At 35.7% G+C, this 26,553-nt stretch overlaps 1 protein-coding gene across 26 annotated transcripts in view; it reads left to right on the top strand.

Moving 5' to 3' along the window:
• Positions 1–26,553, top strand: part of Cadps2 (calcium dependent secretion activator 2) — a 557,170-nt gene that overhangs the window by 190,410 nt on the left and 340,207 nt on the right. For all 26 annotated transcript variants that reach the window (XR_015448631.1, XR_015448632.1, XR_015448633.1 and 23 more), the window contains 2 exons: positions 369–701; positions 25,029–25,109. Coding sequence is in view for 22 of the 26 variants with exons in the window: in XM_087204429.1 (XP_087060555.1) it covers positions 369–701; positions 25,029–25,109 (414 nt within the window). In the remaining 4 variants the exon portion in view is untranslated. The remainder of the gene's footprint in view (positions 1–368; positions 702–25,028; positions 25,110–26,553) is intronic.

Genomic DNA, 26,553 nt, shown 5'->3' on the forward strand with positions numbered 1-26,553 from the left:
ACAGCTGTCTTTCTGCTGTCTGCTCACATTGTTGAGGCACTGAAGGGGCTTTTGGGTTTCCTTTACAAGGGCACTACTCAGATGCGTGAAGACGCCATGCTAAGGGATCCAGATGCCCATTACCTTCAGATGACAGCATGCAGATCAAAAATCACATCATCTTGCAGGTTCCTCAGCACTACATACACTCTCTTGACATTTCATCATTTGAGAGTGATTTGGAGCTTCCATTTTGGCATGAATGACTATATATTAGAAAACATTTTTAATTATTATAGAATATTTTGTATTACTGGACAGGTGCAAGCCAAGTGGTGTATATATTCTTGCCTAATTAATAATGGATTTTGTTTTATCTTGTTTTTCAGGTTTTTCTAAAGAGTGACCGGGTGGCCAGAATGGTACAGAGTGGAGGATGTTCTGCCAATGACTTCAGGGAAGTGTTTAAGAAAAACATAGAGAAACGTGTACGCAGTTTGCCAGAAATAGATGGCTTGAGCAAAGAAACAGTGCTGAGCTCATGGATAGCCAAATATGATGCCATTTACAGGGGGGAAGAGGACTTGTGCAAACAACCAAACAGAATGACCCTAAGTGCTGTGTCTGAACTTATTCTGAGCAAGGAACAACTCTATGAAATGTTTCAGCAGATTCTCAGTATTAAAAAACTAGAACACCAGCTCCTCTATAATGCATGTCAGGTAAGAACTCTGGTATTTTGCATCCCTGTCTGACTCATAGAATGAGCATGAAGTGTTTACAAGCTGTGAAGATGTACTTTCTATAATCACTTTCTATGAAAAGTTGAGTGAAATTGAATTTTAATAAATAGAGGTACTTGAAAGAGATATTTGATAGAGAAGAATATCTGTGTCTTTATCCAGGAAATGATTTTTCCCATGTGCCCTATTTTGGCATATGAGATTTTTGCCAATTCAGTATATAAGGGGCATGACCTGAAGAGTAAAATAATAGTCATCTGTTACCTGAAGAGCCTTGGATGGTAATAAGTAGATTCTCTTCAGTGCAAAATAATTTTTCATAAAGATGTGCTGCTAGTCCTGAGTTTTATGGAAGTAATTGAAATTTTAAATTTTTCTTCAACTATGTCAGATTAAAATACTGATGATGATTATTAAAGCTATGTAATTTAAAGAGACAATAGGCTTAAAAATGTATTTCTGGTTAAGCTGTTCTCATCCATATGAAAAATCAAATAAAATCTCATGTTCCATGTTTTTCGTTTTTCAACATATGGTTTGTCTAATAATGTATTCCTTCTGTATTTTCAGGTTAGCCTGTTTTGAAGTCTAAATTATTTAATTCCACCTTAATATACAACTTAAATCAACAAAATATTGGCATTTTAAAATTCATTTGTTCATTAAAAGCTACCCTTTATAATATTCATGTTTATTTTTAACCTTTTTTGCAAATGTATTTCTCTTAATTTCTGAATTCCATCCATAGCCTTTATTTTGCATTACTGATTTGTGGTCAATTTCAGATGAATAAATTAACAGTTGATTAATGGCAAAGCAGTGTACAATCTTAACCCTGTGAACAATTCATATATTCACCATAATTGTTTCAGATCATGGTTTGATAATAGTGGAGGATGACTGTAAAACTAAAATATTTGACTTTAAAAGGTAAATACAGCAAAAAAAAAAAAAAAAAGATAAATACAGCTAGGGCTTTGCATTCTTTAATGGAAGTAGTTCCTTACTTGTATATTTTAATATTAACTGAACATAGCTTCATAGTACGATTCAGATTCAGACATTCAGTAGATATTTATAATTTATTCAAGCAAAACCTTCACTTATGTACTAGAGAAACCAAGCTGAGCAAAATAAGATATTTGTTCTCCGTGTTCCGAATTATAATAGAGCAGCTAGACCTCTAAGTGAATTAATACTTGTGCATTAGAATTCACACTGAATGTTATAGGGTGATAAAAAATATACTCCTGTGTACCCATGGGTTTATGTTTATTAACTCCGAATGGTTTTAAATTAATATTTTGCCAGATTTTTAAATCAGACCAGTCACTAAGTCTGGACCCATTATCTGTCTTCTGTGACTTGCAAAATGCAGTATTTCTAATTCAAATCAACAGCTATAATAGTGGATTTCTTTATTTTTTCTTGTAGTTTTATCAGTATTTGCCTTATTTATTTTGATACTGTCTTAGGAAAATAAATGTTTATTAGGATTGTGCTGTTTTCTTGTAGAATTGACTTCTTTATCACAATATATTCTTTATACCTGATAAACTCCCTTTCTCTAAAATGTACTTTATTTAAACTAATATAGCTATGGCAGCTTTCTCTTGATTAGGGTTAGCATGATGTATACTTTCTCCATTAGTTTAATTAGTTTTTTTTTTTTTCAGTACTGGGGATTGGGCTGGGGCCTCACTCATGCTAGGCAAGCAGTTTACCACTGAGCTACATGCCAGCCCCTTTTAAATTTTGAGCCAATGTCTCAGTAAGTTGCCTAGTCTGGCCTTTAACTTAGCAATCTTCCCTCCTCCATCCCTGAATTACTACAGGCATGGGCCGTCATACTTAGATTTCCATCTATTTACTTTTAAACTGTGTTTTTATTTTTAAAGTGAGTTTCTTGTAGACAGCACATAATTGGGTCTTGAGGGTTTTGTGTTTCCCTCAGCTGTGTTAGTTTTTGGCTTTTAATTACTATTTTTATTATTTGACTTTTTTGTAGACAAAGTCTAGATATGTATTTCAGGCTGGCTTGTGACTCACTAGTCCAGGATAGCCTCATCTTGAGGTGATCTTTCTGCCTTAGTCTCCTCAGTGTTGGATTATAGGCATGTACTACCATGCCCAGCAATGGCTGAGTTTACACCATTCATATGTAAAGTGATTACTTATATAATTGGAGTAAGTTGTTACAGTCTTTGTAACTATTGTCTGATAATTACAACAGCTGTGTCACATCTGAACTGGTTCAGATCCTTGCTTTTTCTCTCCATGCTGTGTTTCTTTTTCAAATTTTTATCATTCCTTTTAATTATTTTAATTGAAAGCCAGATAGGTCATTTCATATAATAGGAGTTGAAGTAACAGTGATTTAGTATGAGGATTTATGTTGATCTAAGTAGTAGTTGGGTTGTAGCTAGTAATTTCTTGTAGGAATAGCTATGAGAAGCTTCAGACTTGTCCAGTACCCTTGTATTCACCTATCCCCTTGACTTAGGGCTTCTGTAGAGAATGATTATATCTTGCAGCTCTTTTAGCTTGAACCATAGTGGGCTGGTGATTTAGTTCAGAGGCACCACTCCTGCCTTGAAAGCACAAGGTCCTGAGTTTGATTCCCAGAACCAAAAGAACTCAGAAGCTTGAACCACAGTTATACTGGAAGTATGTGCTGTTGTGGCAAGGTGTTGAAGAGGAAGGAGTATTCAATAATCTGATTAAATATTAGTCTTTAGTCTTTTAGTGGATCTATGTGTGAGAGAACCTTTACAAGTATATCTGTCTCTTTTTCATGGGTATCTTTCCCTCTTACCCCCATGTCCTTTAATTCCCTTTTCTGGCCGTATCATTACCAGGTGTTTTCTTGAAGTTCCGTACACCCAGATGCCCGTGTCTCTGTGTGTGTGTGTGTGTGTGTGTGTGTATGTGTGTGTGTGTCTGTGTCTGTGTCTGTGTCTGTGTGTGTTGTTTTTCCAGTAGACTAGATTGGAAGTAAGATGTCAATGTTTCCCTCTGGCAAAGTATTTCCCTTTCATTAGAGAGAAGCATCTGGGAGATTTAAGAAAAACTTTGATTTCCTTCTTCCTACCTGGCCTCATGGGTCACCTTCTTGGATCCACAGGGTGAGAGCTTGGTGGGCATGCTTGAAGGAAAGCTCAGTGTAGTATAATCTATACTGCCCCTTTATAATTGTCCCTAGAAGTTTCTTGGTCTTTTTACTCAGCTTGTAGTGACTTGTCAAAATTACTGAGTAAACAAGTTTTCCTGCCATGTATGGCATCCAGTGACTACTGCACCAAATAAGGCATCTTTTTAAATTTGTCTTTCTAGATTTTGAATTAGTAGTTTGTGCTGCACCATCAGGTCTCTGATAAGTCCAAGAAAAGTCATTGATTTTGGATTTGTCTAGCTTTTGTTTGTAAAAATGGGAATGATGGCTTCTGAACTCCTTCATTGTCTGAGCTAAGACTAAAACTTTCATCCATTCTGTGATTTGAAAGTAGAGCTTGAAAGTTATTGTTTCGAATGATCTTAAAACAAAAAGTAATCCTATAAATAAGTGGAGTGCTTTCCTATGGAATTGGAATAGTTTTTTTTTATTATGAAAATAAGTTAAGAAAACAAGTAGAATTCCTTCTTTCACTAGAGATATTTAAGTGTGTGTATATATTATTATATTTAAGTGTGTGTATATATTATTATATTTGTTAACCCTTGACAAAGGTTGAAAAGAAAGGGTTAAGGAAAGGCAGTAGAAATCACAGAAAATCCCTTAAAAAAATCTTTTAAGAAAATCCCTTAAAAAAAATAATAACCTAAGAAGGGAGTAGAGCAGGGCCTGGGAGTAGAGAGATCTAAAGCTGCCAAAGCTGCTGGAGCCTAGCGCCAGTTTTGTCTGATTCGTTCCAACTTCCCTGAATGTCAGGAAAAGCTTTGAGACTCCTGCTAACTAGAACAGTCCTGCCTTTGTATTTGTTTGCCCTTGCCTGGTCCCTCGTTCTTTTTAAAAATATATTTATATTCATGACTATTAATTTCATAAAATTCTGGGTTTCAATGTGGCATTTTCATATATGCATATACTGATCAGGAGTATGTGCTGTGGTACAGCATATACTGAGCAGGAGTGATCCCTGCCACTACATTAAACAAAAAGGGGAAAAAAATGGGATGGTCCCTTGTTTTTGGTAGTAGTAATCCCTTGGGAAATCTCAAAGATGTGGTTCTTGCTTTGGGAAGCTCAGGAGAAAGAGCAACTCTGGGGAGATGTGCAGGACTTCAGCAGCCAGGAAGCCCCTTGGAGCCTCAGGAAAGAAAGGACAAAAGTGAGAATGGAACCTTGCCAGGGCTGCACATGACTCAATGAGAGTGTCCTGTGGTTATATTCCTGTCCCAGAGCTATAGCATTAACATCGGGAACAGAAAATTAGGAAGCTACCTTGTGAAAAAGCATACTTGTTTACATTGTGCCTGGTCAGAACCAGTAACTAATTAATTAACAAAATTAAGGTGAGAAGGAAACTCCTAAAACACTAAGTTTGAAGATAGCACTACCACAATGAAGATATGGAAATCAGGGACACTGAAAAGAAAAATAGTTATTTACCATTATCAGAAAAACCTACAAATGATTTTAAAAAAGAATAAGTATAATCTAACCATGTCATGAATTGTGCTATGAAAACTGTCATATTTTGCAGTTGTTGGTTTAAGAATAGTTGTGTCTTCATTGCTGTACATCCTCAAACAATATTAAGGGAAAATACTTAGAAAAGAAGCTTAAAAGGCACAATTAAAAACAAACAGCACAGAAATGCAAGAGTCTGAAATTATTAGCCATGATTTAGTTGGATAGAAAATTACAAGTGCAGTAAATAAGAAGCAAGATTACTCTGTCAATGGAAAGTCAACTTTCAGAATAATATTAAGAAAATTAATGGATTTCAAATAACATTCTTTTAGAGGAATAATGTTAGATTATGTTAAGGTTTTACATTTTATAGTCTTAAATAAGCTCATAAATAATCATTTCACATATTTTAATGAAAATGGTGTTGCTAATTGGTACCAGTCAGCTGCTTTTCCTTACACAGAAATTAATGTTTATTAAAGATTATTTAAAAATATGACATAAGGTAGTACAGTATGTTCAAATTAGTCAATCCATTATCCATAAACATGCAGGGAATATAAAGCAAATAAATGCTGCATGCATTGTGTTATAATATAGGAGCATGCAGACAGGTAAGATTTAGATATTTCTTTGGTTTATTGAAAAAGTTAATATTGTCATAAGTGCCACAGTAGTGTGGTAAATGCCTGGCACTACCATTTTGAGGTTGTATAGGGCAATATAATCTTTGTCATGAAGAAATTTACCAAAATGAGAATTTTGCTCATTTGCTAAGGTGTTCTCAGCAGAGGTGTTCTCAGAGACCAGCATATCTAGCGTATGGAGCAGCATTGCTTTTTGGGAACTGAAGGTCTGGTATTACTGGAGTAAGAGTGAGCAAGTTTGAGAGGAAAATCACAGAGGTATTTAAGACTCATAAGCAGTAGAAAGAGTACAATCCAAAATGACCCGAGATTAAATAGGGGAGTTCATAAAGCCACATCGTTCTGTAATTCTCCTTTTTCTTCTGTTTAGATTTTAAGAGGATTAAGTAACTCAATTTTACAGCTATCTAGATCCTGATCTTTTCTGCCAGAAGCAACCTTCATCAATGTTTTATAATCTTTTTCTATTAAATGAAGAAAGTGACTCATCTAGATATATCCAAAAGTCAAACCAAAGTTAATTGAAATCTTCCTCTCTTAACACCCCCACCTCAATTTCCTTACGTACCAAAAATTGCATAAAGAACTAAGCAGTAACATAGAACTGTTTGGATATTTGTAAGGGATATGTAGTAGTATTTGTGAATGGTTAATATGTGTTCAGTTTTATAATTCCATTTCCCTAGAAGTTTCAGCTTTGGGCATTAGGGTTTAGAGAGAAGTTGGAATTTTACCTTTGGGCTGTAGGTTTAAAGAAATCCATAAATAGGCAAGTACTGTGTTTCTTAGCCCTTTCCCTGTGAAAAATTTCCACTGGAAATCTAGAAGCCATAAGACAGTAACATAATAAACACCTCCATTCACAATCTGTAAAGGAAAGACAGAGAGGAAGAAATGTGAAGTCCCCAAGGACATTGGGATCTTCACTCACCGTTTTCTTCTTTTTTTTAATTTAATAGCATGTGATTGATAGTGTTTCATTTAATCCAAAGTAATTTTCTTTTTCAGCAGAAATAAAATCATATTCTACGGAGATTTATATTTGTTAACTTTCAGGATGACTTTGAAAACAAAAATAAATATGGAAATGGTACTAGATAGGGATATATTTTTCATGTATACATAATTTCAAATCTCAAAATTCTTGAGGAAATATTCAAATAAATATTATAAAATGACTGTGGTTTTTGTTTAGTGATACATCCAGGAAGAAACTTAAAACCGTAAGAAGTATTACATTTTAGGGCCAGGAATTTAGCTCAGTGGTTCCAGCACCTGCCTTGAAAGCGCAAGGTCCTGAGTTTGATCCCCGGTACCAAAAAAAAAAAAAAAAAAAAAGAATTTTACTACATTTTATAAATTCCAATTTGTGAAATTCTCAATTTGTTAATTAGAATGACAGTAGTATTTATATATATTTTACTTATATAAATGTATCATTATATAAATTGGATGAATTTGATTCAGTTAAATGAATTTGAGTCTCTGGTTAGTAATACTGAGAAAATTTCCTATCTAAAAATTAGATTTTTGAAGTTGTCAGTGTAATGTTAATATAATCCTAATAAATAAAATTATAAGCTTTATTATTGTTGCTCCATTTAACTCTGCATTATTTTCTTTCTTACCTGTGGCCTCTGTATGGAAGCACTACATTACAGTATTCCTGAATAATATTTCTGCTAAAATGGTTTGTAAAATGTGTTTTTTCTTTCTCTGATATCTCATTAGATACAAATATAGGTTCCTTTGGATACTCCTTGTATTTACTTTTGTATTTTTCTTCTTTATCCAGATCTAGCCTATGGAAATTAGAAGGTTATTCCAGTTTTCCATTTTTTAAAGTAAGAAAACACATGTCTACAGAAAGTTTAGTCATCCCTGTAGTAGTAATACTAGGGAAGAAGTACTTTTGCTAGTCCCCTGATGGCCTTTTGTCAACAATGAATGAATTCAAAAGGATGATATTATTTACTGTTTCAGGTATAATTAGCAGTTTTATCTTTATTTTTCATGGTTGCTCACTATAAAAATATCCCATTAAAATTAAAATTACACATATGTATATGTGTGTGTGTGTGTGTGTGTGTATATATATATATATATATATATATGTTTATTTATTTATTTATTCATTCATTCGAAGTCTGATCCTCTTCTCAAGGCATTTGCCTGTGGTTGTCAGACAGCTATTTAACCAACATTCAGTTGGTCAGTATGCTACTAGAGGCATGTATAGATGCTGCAAAACATCACAGACACATGGATAACACTGTCTTAATGTTATATAGAATAGTTTGCTTGGATTTACTTAGAATTTCTCAACCCAGAATGCACTCTAGGAGAAATTAAGGGGCTTTACACTGGATGCCTGGGCTTTACCTCAGTGTAAGTGAAACAGTCTGTACCATGAGCGGGGGCCAGTATCTGTTGTTTAAAATCTTCCCAGGTAAAGCCGATGCACAGTGCGGGCTGAAGACCTCTGTGTTGATGTTTCATTTGGGGTTTTTGACGCATGGTCATGTTTAACTATAAGGGAAGCTGAGGAGAGTCCAGCTGTGTGCCTGGGGATGAGAGGTAATTCAGCAGTGTGGAACACTCATCTCTCTATTAGAGCTTTAATTAATTTAAGGGTTTTAAAAATCAGCAATTTTTGAGTTTTGCAAAATGAATGGATATTTAACTGGTAGGAAAATAATATTGACAAAGGACAGTGAATGGTTTAGAATCTGGTAGGGGGATATGCTGTGTGCTGCTAGAGTAGCAGGGGATGAGGCTAAAGAGATAGGAAAGGATTTCAATATTAAGGTCTTTATATGAGATGAGAGAGCTTGGAGAGGGACCACTGTTTGGGCAACAGCAAAGAATGGCAGAACACACTGGGGTTCTAAAATGATTCTTCTCTGTGTTCTGAGGAAAGATTGTAGATGGCCATACCCTGCTCTACCCCACCCATAGTCATGGGCTAGTGTGATGCTTTCATTATTTTTGTACTGGGAATTGAACTCAGGGCCTCAAGCGTGCTAGGCAAGTGCTACACTGCTGAGCTGCATCCCCAGCTATGCTTTCATGTTTTTAAGGGAAAAAAAACAAAACAGGATCTATATACTAATCTTCCAAGTAATCTTTCTTAGCTTGGCACTGCCCTGCTTTAGATCATTTGATTAATAGACTTGTTTTTACCTCTTACTGCCTATAAAGTTCTTGGGTTGCTGGTCTTCACCTAGGAATTTGTTTTCACATTCTCTTGGTTCTGTGCCCTGGGCTATGCTTAGGAATTTTACTGTGCTCCTGCAGTTCAGAACTTTGACCCAGATCAAAATACTGGACCACCTGTTTTCACAGAAAAGGATAAAATGGAAGTCCAAGAATTCTTTCAAAAGCTGAGGAGTGTCAGTGTTTATCTGATGGATGCTTTGTATTAACCATGGCATAATTGGGCAACTCCAGGTATTCTTTTCTTTTTGGTACCGGGGATTGAACTCGGGACTTTGCGCTTGCAAGGCAGGCACTGGAACCACTGAGCTAAATCCCTGGGCCCAGATATTCTTTTAATACAGTGCCCACTCTGATCAGAGTCTGTTTCAGGTTACCCACTTCTCATGAAGAAACACATTTCTAGTGGAATTCTGGGGATCAAGAGAGTTCTTTTATGCAACTGAAATTGAAACATTAGATGTCCTTGTTGAGATAATCGTGGTTGGATATACAGTGTATGTAATTTTAATGAGAGGTAAAGGGTTGGAAGTATAGATTTGGGAATCATTTAGATCTTTAGTATCTTAGGCTTTATTGTAAATCTTTGCTTTTGGCCAGAAAATAAAATGAAATGTTTTCATTTGCTGTAATCATCCTAGGTAGAACAGAGCAAACTGATCTTACTTATATAATGGGTGACTGGGATTAATTCTAGCTATTTGTTATAAACTGATAAAAGGCCTCTATATTGTTAAACCTTTTTAATACTGCCATTTTTGTGCAGATGTCTTCATGGCTCTGATATGAAGATCTTCAGAGGCTTACATCTTGGTCTGTAAATCATCACTAGAGGTTTTTAACCATTGTACAGTTGTTTCTTGAGTCATTGGTTCCAGGATTCCCTTTAGATACCAAGATCTGAGGACATCCAAGTCTCGCAGTATTTGCATAAAACCAATGTGCATCCTCCCATATACTTTGAATCATCTTCAGATTATTTATAATACATAATACAATATAAATGCTATGTAAATTTAGATGTTTAAATGTGATTTAAATAACATTTAATAAAAATTTTAGAGAGGAAGGGGCTTCCGAGCTGCTGTTCCACCGCTCCCACCCCAGAGGTAGGGGCTTAAAGGTGGCCTTTCCACCACTCCCAGCCTAGAGGAAGGGGCTTCCCGGCTGCCATTCCATGGCTCCCAGCCCAGAGGTAGGGGTTTCTGGGCTGCTGTTCCACTGCTCCCAGCCCAGAGGGAGGGGATTCTGGGCCACCATTCCACTGCTCCCAGCTCAGAGGAGGTGGGCCATGTGGGCACCAACAGCACCCTCCCACCCTCATCTAAATGAGAAGACATGTAAACAAGTCTCAAAACCAAACTTCCAGATCACCTACAGCAACCCCAAAGGGAAATGAGATGGAATACTCTGATACTCAACCACCTGGACTCCCTAAACTGGCAACAAAAGAGGATCTGGAAAAAATGGAATCAGAAATAAATTCTCAAATAACAGCAGAGATTGTACCCATAGTACAAGACATGATTAATCTAGAGAGGAGCAGAGGAACATGATGGAATGCCAACATAGGAAATAAATGGAATCCATAAAAGACATGCAAACAGATTTTCAGGAGATCAAAAACTCCATTTAAAGTCTACACAGGAGAATGAGCCAATGTGAGGATAGAATTTCAGATATAGAAGATAAGATTGCAATTAATGACCTGGAAAATAAAACATGCTTCAAAATTGTAAGGGACAATGAGAAATCAATCCAGCAGTTGCTAGAGGATGCAAAGAAGAATAACATAAGACTGGAGTCAGCAAAGAAACAAGAGAGAGTGCAGATGACATAAAAAAACTGTTCACAGGAGTCATGGTAGAAAAGTTCCCAAGTAGGGGAAAAGAACTTGACATACAGATAAGTGAGGCATATAGGACTCCAAATAGCCCTTGATCAAAAAAAAAAATGTACACATAGGCATATAATTGTTAAGATTCCAGAAACCCAACAGAAGAACAAAGTTCTACAAACAGTTAAAGAAAAGAAACAAATCACATACAAAGAAAAGCCCATCAGAATCAGAGCAGACTTCTCAGCGCAAACCCTCAAGGCATGAAGAGCTTGGTGTGACGTATTCCAAGCCCTCCAGAAAAACAGACCCCAACCCAGATTGAGGTACCCTGCAAAAATATCTTTCAAAATTGATGGAGAAATAAGGTACTTTTATGACAAAGAGCAACTTAGGAACTTTGTGAATACCAAACAAGCACTCAAAAAAGTTTAGACAATATCCTAGGAACAGACAATGAGAATCACAACCCCAGGAAGCACAGCAAAATGAACCCATCTGGCATGACAAGAAATTAAATGTAAAGGGGGAGAATTAAAACCAAAAAGTCATGACAATGATAAGTCAATACGTATCAGTTATAGCCATCAATTTTAATGGTGGCAATTCACCAGTCAAAAGAAATAGACTGGCAGAATGGGTCAAGAAGCAAACCCCAACAATATGCTGCATGTAAGAAACACACTTAATTAAAAATGAAACTCATAGACTGAGAGTTAAAGAATAGAAAACAATACTCCATGCAACAGGAACCTGAAAAAAAGCAGGAGTAGCTACCCTCTAGGCAGATCAAGTAAATTTCAAACCAACACTGATTAAGAGAGACAAAGAAGGACACTACATCCTTGTAAAGGGAACAGTGCAACAGGAAGAGATGACAAGCATAAATATCTATGCACCAAACACTAGTGTGCCCAACTATATAAAACAAGTATGAACGGACATGAAAAGTCATATATGCACTAATACAATTGTAGTGGGGTACTTCAATACCCCACTGTCACAAGCAGACAGATCAGCTAGACAAAAAATAAATAATGAAATAGTAAACCCAATCAAAATTTTGAACAAATGAACTTAACAAATGTTTGCAGAATGTTCCGCCCCACAAAATCAGAATACACATTCTTTTCAGCTACACACAGGTTCTCCACACACTCACAGAACATATTTAAGTAAGTGCAAAGGAATTGAAGTTATCCCCTGTATATTATCAGATCATAGTGTGATGAAATTGAAGATCCATAGCAAAAGAAACTGCAAAAATTTCCTAAACACATGGAAGTTGAACAACACACTTCTGAATAACCAGTGGGTCACAAAGGAAATTAAGAAATCAGACAGTTCCTTCAATTAAATGCAAAGACAGTACCACATATCAGTATCTATAGGATACAAGGAAAGCAGTCTTACAAGGAAAATTTGTAGCAGTGAGTACACATATTAGGAAACTGGAGCGAGCCCAATTAAACAACCTGATGCTGAACCTCAAGCTTCTAGAAAAAGAAGAGTAGGACAAACCCAAAGCTCATAGAAGGGAGGAAATTATAAAGAGCAGAGCAGAAATCAATTCAATGGAGGCTAAGAGAATGATAACAAAAAATTAATAAAGCCAAGAGTTGATTCTTCGAAAGAATCAACAAAATTGACAAACCCTTAGCCAACCTTATCAGAAAAAGGAAAGAAAAGGCCCAAATCCATGCAATTAGGAATGAAAAGGGTGAAATCACAACAGACCCAGCAGCAATCCAGAGGATCATCAATACCTACTTCCAGAACCTGTACGCCAATGAGATGGACAACACAGAAGAAATGGACAGATTCCTACATACATATGAATTACCAAAGTTGAACGAAGAAGACCTAAAAATTCTAAACAACCCAATATCAACCAATGAAATTGAAAATGTAATTAAAAACTTATCAACAAAGAAAAGCCTGGGCCCTGATGGCTTCAATGCTGAATTCTACAGGACATTTAGTGAGGAACTGCTGCCACTAATGTTTAAACTCTTCAATGAAATTGAAAGGGAAGCAATACTCCCAAATTCATTCCTGGAAGCAAGCATCACCTTGATCCCCAAAGCAGAGAAAGACCCACCTGAAAAAGAGAACTATAGGCCAATCTCACTAATGAACATAGATGCAAAAATCCTTAATAAGATACTGGCAGATAGAATGCAGAAGATCATCACAAAGACCAAACACTCTGAGCAAGTGGGATTCACCCCAGGGATGCAGGGATGGTTCAACATACACAAATCAATCAATGTAATACACTCTATCAATAGAGCCAAGGACAAACACCATACGTTTATCTCCATAGATGCAGACAAAGCATTTGACAAAATCCAACATGCATTTATGGTAAAAACCCTACAAAAAATTGGAATAGATGGTCTCTACCTCAAACTGTTAGAAGCCATCTATGAAAAACCAACAGCCAATATCATACTAAATGGTCAAAAACTGAAATCCTTCACACTAAAATCATGATCAAGACAAGGATGTCCACTATCACCGCTCTTGTTCAATATAGTTTTGGAAACATTAGCCACAGCAATTAGACAAGAGAAATAAAAGGAATAAAGATAGGAAATGAAGAAGTCAAATTGTCATTATTTGCAGATGACATGATACTGTATATAGAAGACCCCAAGAACTCCACCAAAAGTCTTCTAGACTTAATAACCAAATTCAGTCAAGTAGCTGGTTACAAGGTCAGCACACAAAAATCAGTAGCTTTCCTTGACACTAACAACAGAGTCACTGAGAGAGAAATAGGACAAATAATTCCTTTCACAATAGCATCCACAAAACTGAAATACCTAGGAATCCACCTAACAAAAGAAATCAAAGACCTCTTCTATGAAAACTATAGCAGTCTGAAAAGAGAAATTGAAGATGATATCAGAAAATGAAAAGACATCCTCTGCTTCTGGGTAGGAAGGATCAGTATAGTAAAAATGGCCATACTTCCAAAACTGCCATATTGATTCAATGCAAATCCACTTGACATCCCAACAGCACACTTCATAGACCTTGAGAAAACAATCCAAAAATTAATTTGGAACAAGAAGAGACCCAGAATAGCAAAAGCAATTCTAGGTAACAGAGACATGGCAGGGGGTATCACAATCCCCAACTTGAAAAACTATACTACAAAGCTACTGTGATCAAAAACAGTATGGTACTGGCAAAGACCTGAGGACCAGTGCAACAGATTAGAAGATGCAGAAACAACTCCAAACACACTCAGCCACCTCATCTTCAGTAAAGAAGGAAAACACCCTCACTGGAGGAAAGATAGCCTCTTTAATAAATGGTGCTGGAAAAATTGGGTTTCAACTTGCCAAAGACTAAAACTAGACCTGTATCACTCGCCATGCACTAAAGTAAAATCGAAATGGATTAAAGATCTAAATATTAAAATAGAAATGCTGAACCGGCTGGAACAGAGCTTAGGTAGAACTCTTGAAGGCATTGGGGTGGAAAATTTTTTATGAACAAAACCTCAGTTGCCTGTGAACTAGCACAAGCAGTCAACAAGTGGGATCTCTTCTCTTTAAAAAGCTTCTGCACAGCAAGAGAAACCATCAGCAGTGTGAAGAGACAACCCACAATGTTGGAAAAAATCTTCATCTGCTGTTCCTCAGACAAAGGCCTACTATCTCAAATCTATAAAGAACTTAAAAAGATAAGACCTCCCAAATTTAAAGAACTGATCTGAAAATGGGCATCTGAAATGAATAGACGTTTCTCAGACAAAGAAGTAGAAATAGCAAATAAACATATGAAAAAATGTTCAACATCACTGGTCATTCAAGAGATGCAAATGAAAACAACGCTAAGATTCCACCTCACTCCAGATAGAATGGGTGCTATCATGAAATTAACCAATAACGAATGCTGGTGGAGCTGTGGGGAAAGAGGAACCCTGCTCCACTGCTGGTGGGAGTGTAGACTGGTGCAAGCACTGTGGAAATCAGTATGGCGATACCTCAAAGAACTAGGACTGGAAGTCCCATTTGACCCAGCTATTCCCCTGCTGGGTATGTTTCCCAAAGAATCAAAAGTATCATACCACAGTGATATATGTGGACCCATGTTCATAGCAGCACAATTTGTAATAGTGAAAAGTTGGAAACAGCCCAAATGCCCATCAGCTGGAGACTGGATAAAGAAAATGTATTTTTAAAAAATAAAATGGAGTACTACTCAGCCATAAAAAATGAGAAATTAGAGACATTTATATCTAAGTGGATGCACATTGAGGTGATACTCTTAAGTGAAATAAATAGGACACACATGTGCAAATTCCAAATAGGTTCTGTAGTGTGAGAAACTGAAAGTGTACATAAGGACTAAAAGGTATAATAATGTGAAATAGGAAGAAAAGGTTCAAAGGGGAAGGGGAAGTGGGAGGGGTAGTGGAAAGTAAAGAACGGAATGGAATTAATATGAGAAAATGGAAAAATGGAAACAAAGTCTTTCTAAATAGGGAGGGGTTAAGGGGTTGAAGGGAGGGCAGGGGAACAGGGAAAAATAAGAACCAAGAGAGATTATGTAAAGGTGCAAATTTCCAATGACGAATGTCATTATATTGTCTACCTAAAATGTACCAATGATTAAAATGAATAATTGATAATGCAAAATATGAAGAAAAGGTCTAAAGAGGTAGGGGAATTGGGAGGGGTAGGGGAAAGGTAAGAAGGGAAAGGAAAAATTAGGAGAAATGGAAAAAATGGAAATAAAGTCTTTGTAAATAGGGAAGGGCAGAGGGGGTTAAGGGAGGGCTGGGAATGGGGAAAAAATAAGAGCCAAGATGCATCATGTAAAGGTACAAGTTCCCAGTGAGAAATGTAAATGTATACCTAAAATGTACCAATAAAAGAATTTAAGAAAAAAAAATTAAAAATAATTAAAAATTAAAAATACTAAAAAATTTAAAAAGTAAATAGAGACATACATTAGTCTGGTGATAAGAACTAAATACACATATTCATAAACACAGCTCTTTTCTGTTTTCAATCCATGTTTATTGAATATGCAGATGGGTGCAAAATTTGTGGTTGGAGAGAACTGACAGAACACATGGCCTAGTATAAGAACAATAGGATTTTTAAAACATAGATAGTTTTGCTACCCTGTTTAGTTTGAAAAATTAGATGCTATTGGGATTTTAATGCCACTTTAGATTCACTGAAAACTGCTTCAGTAATAAAACAAATTTATGAGGCTTAATTTGAACATTGCTGTTCCCCTCCTCTTTTCAGATAGATAGCTGCTCATTCCATTCTGTTACTTGATCCCATGGTAAACTGATGGGTATGAAACCCCTCAAATTCAGTACTCTTGGATTTCTTTCTTTTTTCTCATCAGAAAACTTGGTTCTCGTTTCCTTCTTATGGCTTCCTAACTCAAGTACCTGACATGGCTGCTTGCTCTATAATATTGTATTATCTGCAGTCCTTATCTGTCTGCCACAACCTTGCCACAGCTGTAGACTTCATTACCCTGACTTTAGGCAGGAAATACATCCCTTCTGTATCCTCCTTCCAATTCTACATGCATTTGCTGTAAGCCTCATCTTTGAAACACTGTCCTGGTCATGTCTTGACCCTACTTTGAAGAGAGAGGGGAAAATGGGTCTCTTGGTCAACAGAGTGAAATTCATACCACTTGACTAAACTTTCAGTAGCTGTGTCATTCAGTTTGGTCTGGTTTTCTAATGCTCTTTGCCATGTAGCAATTCTTTACCTATCCTGTGTGATAGGTGAACTGAATCACTCCCTGTTCTTTATCCACATACTGTATTTTCATTTTTATTTCATCTTTTTCTCTTCACTTAGAATTCCTACCCTTCTGTTCTTCAAGACCCAAGAGAAACTCCACTGACTCTACAAAGCCTTCTCTTTTCCTGCTTTTACATATTTTTCTTAAATATTGGGAGAGAGTAAAATTCATGAGGCATTACAATTCTTCATCATAACCCAAAGGCCTGTCATTCTCTGCTGTGTGTTATAGATACATATGCTTCTTTAACTGCATTTTAGCAGCTTGAACCTAGGATAAATATTTTGTTAGTATTTGTCCCATTAATTTTACAGTAATATTCAATGTGTTTCCTTTTTTCGACATTTCTATGTAGTAAATGACAAATTAATGAAGGTTGGTTGTGATGAATAGCTATAGAGGGAGGGATTACCTTGAACCCTGAAATCAAATTGCAAGATGCACCCACTGGGTCTACCAGTTTTCAACTAGATGACTATAGGAAACTTGCTTAAAACAATCCATGCTACTGACTTTTCATAACTAAGTAGGACCATGGTAAGACCTATTCCATATTTCATAGGTTTGCTTTGAAGCTTAAGTAGGATCATGTTGATAAAATTAGCACCGTACCTGATACATAGTAAGTGCTGGATACATTTAGCTCTTATTAGTCATGATAGAGCTAGAGTTCTAATCTGTTCTGGAAAGAGTCTGGGAGAGTGAAATTATCTGTTATTTTATTTAATGATAAAATTTCTTAATCTCACTGTTTTTTCACTATTAATGTGAATGTAGATTCAATTATTTAGGTAAGTATAGTTAGTAAATAGTTGCTATGTAGTGTGTTAATGTAGATAAATAGATGGAGATATGTGTATGTATATACCTAGAATATATGTGCATATACTATATGCTATAGAAGTCCCATGATTTTTATGTTTGAGGTTAAATTTCTTATGTTCTTTCCTTTGAAAATTTTGATCCATTTTAAAATATAGTTTAGTTCAGTTTGCATAGGGTAGTTTTATATCTAATTATCTCATTCATCTTTTTCCTGTTTTTAAGTATTCAAAAGAACATGTGGTTTGGAAATGAATTTTTAAGACTCTTTGAACTGTTCTACAAGAATCTGGCTGAACTGCTATTTCTGAGTCAGATTTTTATGCATAATTTAGAAGGTAGATATAGGAAATTTCTTTAAAAGTTGCATCTAGCAGACAGAATAGTACCTGATTTTTTCATATAGAACATTAGTCTGGAAATGTATACTCTCAAGAGTATGGAAGTAACTTCATTTCAAAATGTTCTTTTTGTTGTATGACATTACAAAAAGAACATTAGTTACCTTGTAGTTGTTCAGTAATTCTCAATGAGCTATAAAAAGGGAGGAATAGCTTTTTGTTTTTATTCTTAAAAGAGATTGCCTCATGGAAAAAGAGTCAACATTGAGGAAATTTTAGGGTTCAAGAGCCTTCCAAATACAGATGGAATTATTCTTTGAACTAAAATTGAATCTAGTTATTGTAATCTCATTGGAGATGGAATTGTTTCATTCCTGTTATTAAGGTAAAGTAAAGGTAAGGTAAAAAATTCACATACTGGCATTTGAGGAAGATGTCATAAATACTTGAGAAGTTTAACAGTAAGACAACTGTAAGTTATTATTTTTTATTTTATTTTTATTAATACGTGTTTGCAGTGCATAATGATTGCATTCATCATGGGGTGTTGGTACAGGTACATAACACATCTTACTTCTTTTTATGTCCTTTTCCCCTCCACTTCTTCTCCCCTCCCTCCTTGCATCTCTTGGTCCCCTGACAACTGTGAATTATATGTTGTCAGTTCCTGCTTTGTTGGTAAACAGTTTCCTCAGAAGGTATGAAGATTGCTTTGGACAATGAAAGTAGGATATTAGAGCATCCCTGGCAGGAGAAATGCAAGCAAAATATATGATTTGGAAAATTGATAGACAATGAGGAACTCAGTTTGTGTAGATTATGTAGTTATTTAAGATTTTAGAAAAGCTGATTGTGTAAAATGTGGGAGGCCTCAATACAAATCTAAGATTTGACTCCATCATTCTGTTATTCATAGTCATTTTTTTCATTTATGTGCTCTCTCTACCCTGAACCCTTCTCTCTTCCACCTCTCTCTACCCTCAGCCTTCACTTCCATCTCTGAGATTATAGTCTGATGTATGGTCTGATATAGTCTGATTATAGTCTGATATAGTAACCATATTGAGGAGTGGGTAGTGAAGAAGATCAAGTCCATTTTAGTTTGTGGTCACTGTAAGCTGCCTGAGAAGAAAAGCCTTCCTTCCTTTGGAAGTGCAGAGCTGAAACTCAAATGATCTGAGGCTGGGTGCTGACTTACAACTCTGCACTGAGGAACCGCCGCAGACACTGTGAAGTCACAGTCAGGGACCAGGCTCAGATAACTGTGGGCTGAGAGAGTGTAGGACTCACATAGAAAGCAGGGACAATCAGTCAGGTAGGCAGGGTAGGGCTCATCTTTATAATAAATAATTTGTAATTTGAGTAAGGGTGGAGAATAAATAGAATTATTGATGAGATAAATTAATTTGGTAAACATAAAGCTTTTTATCAGTGTTTTGAAGCCCTATTACAAAATCTATGTGTATTTGGCAATGACAAGCATTGAGTTGCTAGAAAACTATATGATTAAATAGTAAAATAGTAGGTAAAGTGTTCTTTGGGATCAGCGTTAGGTTTATCCCAATTATTTCTGATGATATATTATGTGTATAATGCTACATTTATAGATAATATTAATAAAATGAACCAATTATGATTTAGCCTTGGGAAAAATATCAAATATGCATAGCAGTATACATTCTGTTTAGATATTTTTATACTAAAGCATAAGGATAAATATTACAATAAAATAATATAATTTATTAAAATATGTCATAATTAGAGTAGGAATTCAGAAAAAAACTTTCTGTGGGAGGAAAAGGCACAATTGGTTAGGGTTGGCATATACAAAAACATCATTATGAAAAAAGCAGCTCTTATTCCCCCTTTTTACTGATAACAATATAACAATATCTTGGTTCTAGAAATATATTAATCATGGTGGTCACTGATAGTAAGCAGTGCTGTGAAAGACAGAAGTGTTCAGTTTTGAGCGACTGTAGTATGGATGGGTTTTCTTGTTCTGTTGATTGAGACTTAACAAGTAGTTCATGAAAGAAGTTGTTGGGCTCAGTGTTAGAGTAGAACAAATATCTTTTTAGTCTGGATTTCTGCCCTGCTTAGATTTTTTAAAAGTATAAGCATGAATTGCCAATTCCACTTGATGTAAATGAAACTTTTTATACTATATATATATATATATATATATATATATATATAACTTATTGTATGAATCCAGGTTCAGAAACGTGTGGTAGGCCAGTTCCAGATAGTTTATTTCACCTGTAAACTGTATCACTTTTACTGATAATTGTAATTTTCAAATGTATAATATGTTTATAGATGTGCCCTGCATTTAGTCTGCCTTGTTCCTATTTTGATTTTTGTTGTGTCTTCTGCCTGCTTGCCAAAAGCTAGGATGCTTCAGGCCCATGTACAGTTGAAAGCAGAGGCATCCTTGAGCTTTAAAGCATTGAACAAACTGGAAAATGCAACATGCCACATACTGAAGTGAAAAAGTCTGTGTTTTTTTAAAATAAAATTTTTCAAAAAAGTTGAAAAAAAAGATCATTTTTGCATTAAGAAATGAAAATGAATTCTGGTGTTTGATATGTAATCTGTTGAATGAAACTTAGGAAAGTTATTTTTATACTGTAATTCAGATTTTCTTAACTGTAAGTAAGATCCCATATGGGATCTTTGTCCTCCTTAGGACTTCAGCTAAGAGAAGTTTGCTGATCATCAAGAACAACTTCATTCCCAGAGCTGCTTCCATGGAATGGGAGAGAAATTAGGCAAGGAGAGCCTTCTGATTCACAAGTCCAGAGTCTACTTCTTTTTACTATTCCCACGTTTGCAAATCTGTCTTGATACCACTGGCAAAGAAGAATATTTTTTAATTGCTGAATACTTGGTCAGTTGTTTTCTTATGGTGATTGCATTCTATTTTACATATCACTTACACTGTTGTTTATAATATAAAGTGTGTACTCCTGATGGGCTAGAACTTTTGGAGCTGCTGAAAAGCAGGGCTGGCTTACATTAAGTGGGTAAAAATGTAAATAAATTTAATAAAGTGATTATATGCCCATTAGATCACCGTGGTTCATGGTTAGGAGCATATGTACTGATGTTCCCTTACAAGTAATTTAGCAAGCATATCGTAATGCTGCATAGGACTGAGATGGCCACTTTTTTCGTGGGTTTTGCCCCAAAAGCCTTACCTCTAGAAGAATGAAAGAATAGATATTTCTATATTCAGAAGATTTTTCCAGAGTTATGCTTCTTTTCTTCTTTTGAATTAACCACCCTTTGAAGATCATGAAATCGAACAGTTCTCTAAGGGGAAAAATTCATATCTGTACAAAATCTCACTTTTTAATTTTTTTTTTTTTGGTACTGGGAATCGAACTTGGGTCCTTGGGCTTGCATAGCAGGCGGCGAAACCACTGAGCTCAATGCCCGGCCCTATCTTACATTTTTTAGCAGGACCACGGTTGCCTAAAGGCTTGAGTTCAGAATTGCTTAGTCTAGAAAATACTGAATGTGAAAACACTAATCTCTGCATAATGAACAGAAGAAAAATAACAGTACATTTTCTGTACTACATTTCGTCAAGTCAGTGAAATATTTGATAGTTAAAGCGCTAAAATACTCCGTGTAATAGAAACTAGAGGTGATACAGAGACTGAAGATGCTTTGGGCATCTGTTAAGTCAGGGTTGAATGTTGCTCTTTAAGAGACCTGTGAAATGCTCTGTGCTAGGAAAAGACATCTGTGAGGTAAGTAATCTATTATCACATAAAATGTTGAAATTAAAACCTAAACGAGAAAGAGCTTACAACATGAAGTTCTCTCATGGAAAGAGGACTTGCCTTTAACCCCTGCCAAAAAACGAGAGTCCACATATCCTGTTGTGCATGTCCTATGCCCAACACCAGCGTTAGGGTCTGGTGTGTCAGCATCTTAAATTCGAATGCCTCAGTTCTGTAATTGATCCATTCAGGTCAGGCCTTTAGTTCTTCCTTCTTTCTATCCCACTCCCCTGTATTAATTTTTGTTTCATGTGTGTGTGCTAAATGTGTGTGAAATCACTTATTTAAGTTCCACAGAGGATTCAGAAAAGAAATGGAATTATTTTCACCTTAGTAATATACACCCATATTGGCAAAATGAGATGTGCTTCATGTGGCTAGAGAAACACTCTATCTAAAAAGAGACCTGATCAGGCATTCACAGTACCTCATCATGTGGTTCTACATTTCTCTTTCCACAATTGTAGATGTATTGGATTTGAATTGTGAACAGAGAGGTCAAAGGGGATACCTAGGTATGGGGCTTGAGCAACTAGGCAGAGGAGGTGCCATTTATGAATGGTATCACTCATGAGTGGTTTGGGGGGGCTAAAACTTTAGATTCTTTTAAGGCTTGTAAAGTTCAATGTGCCATTTCCTGTCAGTGGAATGGGCATGTAGGGATTTGGAAATGTAAGTCTGGAGCTCCAGGCAGAGGTTGGAGCTAGGGATCTACTTTGACAGTGGTCAGCAAGTTGTTGCTAGTTATGACCATGAGCATTGAGGAGAGCACAGAGCTAGTTACCCTTCAGATAGAGAGGAGGTCAGAGACCATGCCTGGAGCTCTCCGAGGCTTACAGATGTTGCCCTCTTCTGGGAGCACATCTCTAGTTTCACAACAGAAATTAAAATTCTGTTTGCCTTAGTAGCATTTATTTTTAATCATTCTGTAAAATGAGGTTAATCATTATTAAACCTAACCAACTGGAATGGAGGTAGGTAGATGTGTTTCTGAAAGGGGACCATGAGGTATCATTGCAATGTCAGGATCTCTCGGTGTCTTGATTGTAGTGGTGGACTCACAGACATGTATATCTGGGTAATGAATCATCCAGGACATAATACTGAGGAAATCTGAGTAAGATGAGTGATTTTTGTCAAAGTCACTGTCTGGTTGTGATATAACAGTTTAAGCTGTTACCACTGAGGAAACTGGAAAGTGTGTGCCAGAGCGTGTGTGTGTGTGTGTGCGTGTGTGTGTGTGTGTGTGTGTGTGTGTGTAGCAGGGAGGGAAACTACAAATCTTTTAGGTACAGGTAATCTTTGTATTATTTTTCTGTGGAAAAATATACTTCAGCATTTACTGACCAGAAGATATGGAATGTTACATTTACTGCATTTTGGAGTATTATTTTAGTTAGAATGTTCTGATTCATCATTTTGTTCTAAGAAGATTGTAATGAGAGATTTAAGTGACCTAGAATAGACACTTTTCACACTTTCTTTTTCTTTATAATTACACAAGTTTTAAAGTTTTCTTTATTTTGGTTTCAGCCACGGGGAAAGTAACTTTCTATTTGATTTTGAATCATATTAATTAGTTACAATTAACAGTTCATAAGTCTTTTGGAATGACAGATACTCCTTTATAAGGATTTACTTTTTAAAAAGTTAATGTTTAATTTCTTTTAAAATTAATTTTATTTTTAAAAAGTAACTTAGAAACATTTTAGAAAGGTAGCAACAGACTTTTTTTTCTTTATAAGAACAAGAAATACTCTGAAACCAAGAATAGAATTCCTTGTGTCCCTCTGACTTACAGTTTGTGGAAAGTGGAAACAGTGGTCTTTCCTTTCCAAAGCTTAGATCTAATCATGTCACTACCTTCACAAAAATTCTCAGTAAAGTCCTCTCCCATGGGAACTAACTCTAAGATCCCTGAAGGGGGGTTTGAAGAGGGATCTGTGATGCTGCCTGGCCTCTCTCTCCAGGGTCCCCTCCTTTCCCATCTTTCCTTGTACCCCACTTTTCAAACCACCATGTATGGCCAGTCTAACCTCCAGGATTTTATGGGCCTATTCTTCTATCTTCCCCCTTTTTTAACTCTTCATGTAAATTCTCATCCTGCCCTTTTGTCAAACTGGTGATTTCCTTCCAGTCATCTCTTTGAGGCCTCAGCCCCTCCAAGCTGGTTTTTAAATGCAGCATAGTCAGTGTGTGTTCTTCAGCAGAGGGCTGAGTTACTCTCCTGGGTGTTTAATGCTGTGCTCAATACTAATAGACTATTTCCATGCACCTTTACCAAAATCTGGTTTTGATGGGTAGGAGTAGGAAAGGGAAAAAAATTAAAGTCAAAAGAAATTTAACAATTTGACTCATTTTTTAAAAAAACTAATAAAGGAAGATGAGGTATATGGGATGGGAGAAAAGGAATTGTGAGGAAAGTTAAAGGAAATTATAGAAAAAGTTAAGGATTACAGTATTTCACTGAAGAAATGAAAATAATTTTCCATGTAAATGGGGAATTTCTAAGAAATGATAATAGCATGCTTTACTTTTACTCAAACTTAGAAGAAGAGAATGCACTTCTAGTGTGGTGCCCATATGTAAAAGAGTGGAGTCAGTCCTTGGCAGTGTGAGTCTATTGGTACTAGAATGAAGAGTTTATGAAGACTGAAATAGTAGAAAATTATATCATTCAATTCAAATAGTACTTTAATAGTTTAGCACCAATACAAACTTACTGTGAAAACGAAGGAATGGTTTTAAAGGTGCTCATAAAGGTGTAAAACATTACTCATTATCTCACTAAAAATACACAATGGGAATTTGAAAGATTGAAAAAAAAAGTTATCTATCTGAAACTATTCAAGATTGACCTCCTGGAGAGAGACGAATGGACTGAATAAACTTAATGATGACTTGTAATCCCAAGGAAGCAAGGACTTCCTGGTTTAGAGTTCTTGTGAACAAACTGGGCAAAGAATTATTATAATTACATTTCTTAGTAAACCAAGCAACTGAATCTGAGAGATTTATTAACATTTTTGTGAAAAAAAGCTAATGAAATAGTAATTTAATAGGACTACCAATGTAATTGAAATGTTTTCCGCATTCCTTTTTCAATAAATACCAGAGAAAATTTAGTAATGTTTTTGAGTCATTTAATCTTTATGTCATGACATTAGATAGTAACATATATACAAAGATATAATTATATAATTTTTGTTTTATTTTTAAGCTGGATAATGCAGATGAACAAGCAGCCCAGATCAGAAGGGAACTTGATGGCCGGCTACAATTGGCAGAGAAAATGGCAAAGGTAAATTATTTACATTAACATACTGTAAAGCATGTTTTATAACAGTTAAGATACCCAACATAATTCATCATTTTTTTCTCTACATGTACACCTCTTAATACCAAATACCTGAATGCATATTTTCTAAGTGAAACATACTCTCCATTTTGGATATCTGTCTTACATGTGTGAAATGTTTATATATTTATATTTGAGCAAAGTCTTGCTCTACATACGAGGCTGGCTTTGAACTCACTATGTAGCCCAGGCTAGCCTAAAATTCTTGATCTTTCTACCTCAGCTTCCTCAGTGCTAGAATTACTGGCATGTGCCACCATGATTCATTGATAATCTTTATGAATTTTTCTTAAAGCAATGCCTGAATTTCTCTTAACTACTATGGTAGAACTGGGATAGTTTTAATGTTGCACTGAGTAAAATATAATCAGGGAGAAAATCCCCATGTCAAATCATATGTTATATTCCAAAATATTCATCACAGTACTTGGTAATAATAGTACCAACTAATATTTGCATGATTAAATGTATGAAAAATGTAATTTGCAGTATCTAGTATAAAATGACAGGTAAAATATGTTCTATATAATCTAGCTATATTATTTGTGTAATCATTGTTTCTTAGAACAGAAATAGATTTCAAACAAAATTTATGAGTTTCTATTTAATAGTAATATTTTTAAGGAAAATGGACTTTAATCATCTAAACCCTCCTTTAGTGTGAATTGAGGGATTAATTTACTTCAGTGATACTGAGAGAGGTGACCACCCCTCCATATGGAATTGGGCAACTGTGAGTTAACTGTGTTATTAGGCAGTTATGGGTTAACTGAGTTATTTGGCAACTATTGGTTAATTAGGTAACTATGCTCTTTGTAGAATGTACCAGAGTAGCCATGACAGCTTCTGTAATCTGTCACCAAAGGAGCTCTGTCAACAAAAGAGCATAATGGACCCAGAAAGTCCTACCAGAATTCTTTGCTCTCCCCATCCCCTCTGCTTTGCTTACTCTATTACCAGGGAAACTCCAATAGAGTTAAGCTTTGTAGATGTAAAAAGAGGTATATAAGGAAGCACAAACTTCTATTCAGGGCTCTCGAGACTGATAGGAGTCTCTCGCTGAGCCACCAGCATCATTAAAAGCCACTTTTTGCTCCTATGTCCATGTTAAAGAGTTGTCTGTCCGGGGACCTCACTGTTTCCTACTTCAATACAAAATTTTAAACTTTTCCTAGTAGAAGTTCAGTTATATTGCCATGGATTGCTAGGATCATAAAACTTTTCCTTCTCTTCTGCTAAGCAAAACTCTGACTATTTAGAAGATAGGCTTCTCTCTCCCTTTTATACTGTATACATACACGACAGTGCACAAATGTTTTGCTTACAGCTTCCAGATTACAGTTCAGTGAATATATGTGTTTATATTTACCTACCTAACTAAGACAGT

This window comes from Heterocephalus glaber, unplaced genomic scaffold (assembly GCF_053883595.1).
Source record: "Heterocephalus glaber isolate CG9 unplaced genomic scaffold, H.glaber_assembly_v1.0 deba00000546, whole genome shotgun sequence".
In the NCBI taxonomy this organism is placed as follows: Eukaryota; Metazoa; Chordata; class Mammalia; order Rodentia; family Bathyergidae; genus Heterocephalus; species Heterocephalus glaber.